The following is a 4,814-nucleotide window of genomic DNA, read 5'->3' as shown; positions in this document are numbered from 1 at the left end:
AATTTTAACCACAAGTAATCAGTATCCTTATGGCAATAAGGGCAAGCAAACTTCCCTTTTGTGCTCCATCCAGATAGCATCACGTAGGCGGGAAAATCGTTTACTGTCCAGAGTAGAACTGCACGCAGTGTAAAAATTCTTCTTCACCTTTTCATCCCATGTTTCTACTCCTTTCTACCAGAGCTCTTTGAGCTCATCAATTAGAGGCTACAAATACACATCAATTTTATTTCCTGGAGATTTAGGCCCAGGAATCAGCATTGACATCATCCAATACGATTGTTTCAAGCACAACCAAGGTGGCAAGTTATAAGGAATTAGGATAACCGGCCATGTTGTATAAGTCACGTTCAACATCCCAAATGGATTGAAGCCATCTGATGCAAGTCCCAGCCTTACATTACGTGGGTCAAATGCAAAGTGCGAATACATGTCATCTACGTGCTTCCAAGCCAAAGAATCAGCTGGGTGCCGCACTTTACCATCTTTAACCAATTCTTCTGTGTGTCAACGCATATATGCCGATGTCGTGTCGTTCATATATAATCTTTGCAGCCTGGGAATAAGAGGAAAATACCTAAAAATTTTACGAGGAACCTTCTTCTTTTTAACTCCACCATCTTCCACATCATTAGTCCCCTCAGAGTTTGTATGTTCCCACCTACTCTCCTCACATATTGGACATTTGTCCAACTTCTCATACTCCCCACGAAATAACACGCAGTCATTGAAACAGCCATGAATCTTTTCATAGCTGAGGCCAAGGTCTCAAACTACCTTTCGAATTTTATCCATAGTATTTGGGACAAAATGTCCTTCGAGAAGCACAAGGCAGATCAAGTGAAGTATTTTTTCCATTGCACTGTTGCTTATACCGCACATGCACTTAATTTGAAATAGCCTGACAATGAAGGATACTTGGCTAGCCTCCTTGCATCCGGGGTACAATTCCTTCTGGCCTTCTTCCATTAACTTGAAAATTTTCTTTGCTGCAACATTTGGCTCATCTTCATTTATTTCTCCATGGCAAGTACCACTAATCAGTGAGCTAAGCAGATTCCTGACAGAACCTTCATCACCACCTTCACTGATATTGCAATCATCGTCATCCATAGGTTCAGCAGCACGAACAGCAGTTTTGCTTTTTATGAAATCATTATCCAACCCTCTTTGAAACACGTGTTCTTCAACTTCTTCTCTGGACATGTATGCCATGCCTCGACACATGCAACATGGACATGCTGCAGTCTCTCCTTCATATGTTCCTTCAAAGGTATGTTTAATGAATTTCTCAAACCCAACATGCCAAGCAGGATGTGTGTTAGGCAAAAGCATCCAACTATAAACTTCTTGTGACATATTGCAAAATCCAGGGAAGCAAGTAACCTTTGCAAACAAAAGTGTGCTATAGTAAGTATTAATCAAAACAATAAAATACCTGAATATACATAAATAAGTACGAAAGATTATGTGCATTTCATGATGGATATATACCTTAAACTGAGGGATCCAGATGAGATCGATTCTTCAAGCAGGGAGCACTGGAGATTCGTCGGCGCGTCAATCAATTTCCTCGCCGGCCCTAGGCGTGCTAGCGTTGCCTTCAGGGATAGGGGTCTCGATTCTTCAAGCAGGAAGCACTGGAGATTCATCGGCTCATCAGGGATCGTAGAATACCAGGGGTCTCGCCGCCACACGTGTTGCGTAGTCTCATCACGGTTTTATGTGGGCCTCAGGGTTTTCTGTGAGCCAATTCTTTTTGGTCGTTGCTATAGCCTAGCCTAGTTGCAATGATTCCTTATTTTGTTGCTATATCTAATCCATGCTACAACGACCCTTAGGTTCGTTGCCATATCTCTTAGCCGCGCTGCAACGACCATTAAATCATTGCAATACAATAACCACATTGCAACGCCTCTGGCTTGCGTCGCAATATCCAAGCTTCCATTCCCAACAACCTGGTATGCGTTGCAACATCTATGCTTCCATTTGCAATGACTGAAGTTTGTGTTGCCATAACAAGGATCTATTGCAACGGTAGAGAATAGTAATAGCAACGCTTCATTTTGGTTGTGACAACATCAAGAATAGCAACCAATCCAAGATATGTTGCATTAGCCTCACCCTACATGCAACGCATTGTTTTCCGTTGGGAATGCCCCACCTTGTTGCAACGATCCAATACGTGTGTTGTGATATCTCCTACTTATCGCAACCAAACAAATCTTAATCGCGACACTAAGATTTTGGTTGCAGAAAGTCACCCTAACGCAACCAAAATCGCCTGTCGTTGCACTAAACGTACTTATCGCAACAAAATTATGGGTGTCGCAATAAAAACCGGTCGCATTAGCCAGTTTTTCTGGTAGTGATCCCATTCCCTTTCATCTTTTCCTCAAATCCACCATTATACATATAATTTATATGCATAAATTAGTATACATAAAATTATATGAAGCAAAAAGATGTATCCAGATGTATAGCACAAAAAAGCAAAATATTTATACAACAAACTTATATAGCTAAAGTATAAAAAAATATGTTTATATGACTAAATTATATATAACTTTTATCAGAAAAATTATATAATTAACATGTCTATCAAACTTTGTTGCAAAACAAATTTGAAGAGAAAAAATTGTGAAAACAGATAATTCTCAAAAGAAAAGAAATATTGATATAAGTTATGCAAGATATAACTTATGCAAAAGAAGCAAAATAATTATATAAAAATTTATATATATAACTCTATAGGAAGCATCGTATAATTAACATGTCCATCAAACTTTGTTGCAAAACTAATTTGAAGATTAAAAAAATGTGAAAATAGATAATTCTTGGAATTAAAGAAATATTGATATAACTTATACAAAATAAGAAAATAGTTATATAAATTTAATATAAACAAATTATGCAGAAAATAAGCAAAAACTAATGACAAAGTTATGTATTCGTTGCACCAACTTTTTGGAAGGAGAAATAAAAGAAGAAAAGGAAAAAAAATGAGCACTACTCGTGCGGCATGACTCGCAGCAACTCGGGGGCGCAGCAGCTAGCTACCCCATGTGAAGGATAAAAAAAGGAAAAAACAGTTAATACATGGTAGGACCCATGCACGTGGGAGCAGTGGAGGCAACTCGGACGGTTGAAAACCGAGCGCTCGCACACCAAATTGGATTTCCGATCCCTTTTGTCCCGGCGTGGTAGTCTCGATTGGGAAACCGGGACAACAAAGATTTTTCAACTAGGACAACATACATATTGCAGAAGTGATACATTCCCACCAAAGATGATATCCGGCAGATTTCCTCTAGGTTAGTACTTGGCTTTTAGCACTTGGCTTTTAGCAATCTAGCACATAAGCTGTTAGGGAATACCAGTAGCCTTCATCCTTGACGAGCAAGCAAAGCTTGGTTAAATAGGCGTAAATCTCTGCAGCTTAGACCTCCATTACTTTTCGGCTGTAACATCTTCTCCCAAAAACACCCCCACCAGTAGTTTCTAATGAGCTGCATAAAGTCATCACACAAGGTGAGTGGCGGTCGAAATACCCTCATCGTATATGTCGCCATGTCGGCAAAGCTCGTGCTACAGATTTGATCAAAATCTCCTTGCCAGCTTGCGAGATATGCCGTTCAGTAGTTGCTTTTGTACTAGTGATGGTAAAAAAACTTGCAAAATAATGCATAGACATCACTTAATAAGGCTTAGGTAACCACAAGATATAGACGAGTAACAGTAATTCATGTCGTGATCTGAAACCCCAACAGGTCAATAACAAGCAAGTTAATTACCAGGACAGAAACGCTCCATCAAGTAACTTTCGGGTATACAACGCAAACGGATGCATATACGCAGCACAACTGCACAAGTGCAGGCAAGACGAGTATTAAACGTTCAGAGAACCACAAATCCTCCAATATAAAAACGCTTTACCTCCATCGAAGAACTCACTGAGCTACGAAACTAGGCATCAACCAAACATGTCTCTCCTCTTGGCCTTCGTCGCCATGATTTCACTTGCGCCGGCCTCTCTATCACCGCAAGCCTCCGCCGCAGAGGTGGCAGAGAATGGCAACTCGACCGCCGTGCCTTCTCAGATTGGCAGCTACCAGCAGCAATTCCTGCAGGCGCACAACGAGGCGCGTGCCGCAGCGGGCCTGCCGCCGCTGACCTGGAACTTTACGCTGCAGCTGGACTCCGAGAGGTACGCCAACGAGCTCCGGAACCGGTGCAGCACGCGCCCCTTGTACGCCTGGGGCACCGACGGCATCTACGGGCGGAACCTCTACAAGGGCACGGACAAGCGCCGGATCCCGGCGGAGGCCGTAGCGGCGTGGGTGGGCGAGGGGCACTGGTACGATCGCAAAAACAACAGGTGCACTGCACCTGAGGACCAGAGCTGCGAGGAATACAAGCAGGTCGTGTGGCGCGCCACAACACAGGTCGGCTGCGGCCGCCGCTTCTGCCGGGCCAGCTTCAACACCACCGTCGCCGTGTGCGAGTACTACCCGCCCGGGAACATAAATGGCCAGCGCCCCTACTGAGTCCAAATAAACTTAGCCTGAAAAAAGAGGGTACGATTCATCCAACAAAATATGTAGCAACAAAGAGCCTCAAACACATCTAAACATTGGGCGGCGATGATACAAAGGAAAATATCTATTTATTCTGGAACTGAACCTTCCAAGTTCAAATGTTATTCATGTACTTACAATCCAAGGACGATTTAACTTTCGGATGAACCTATATTCCTTTTTCCAATGAATGAAAAAGTGACCTCCGATGTTCCCAACGCAATCAAATGCAGGGGC

The 4,814-nt window shown here is 42.5% G+C and overlaps 1 protein-coding gene across 1 annotated transcript; it reads left to right on the top strand.

The window, feature by feature from the left end:
• The first annotated feature begins 3,983 nt into the window (after positions 1–3,983).
• Positions 3,984–4,547, top strand: LOC120680991 (pathogenesis-related protein PRMS-like). The gene has a single exon (XM_039962553.1). It carries the CDS (start codon positions 3,984–3,986, stop codon positions 4,545–4,547), a length of 564 nt encoding a protein of 187 aa, XP_039818487.1.
• Positions 4,548–4,814: the final 267 nt, after the last annotated feature.

This window comes from Panicum virgatum, chromosome 7N (genome assembly GCF_016808335.1).
Source record: "Panicum virgatum strain AP13 chromosome 7N, P.virgatum_v5, whole genome shotgun sequence".
Lineage (NCBI taxonomy): Eukaryota > Viridiplantae > Streptophyta > Magnoliopsida > Poales > Poaceae > Panicum > Panicum virgatum.
The sequence above is the reverse complement of the archived record's forward strand: the minus strand, read 5'-3'. Positions and strand labels throughout refer to the sequence as shown.

Excerpts from the sequence above, each read along its gene's own strand:
- LOC120680991 (XM_039962553.1), top strand. The coding sequence starts at position 3,984 with ATGTCTCTCCTCTTGGCCTTCGTCGCCATGATTTCACTTGCGCCGGCC.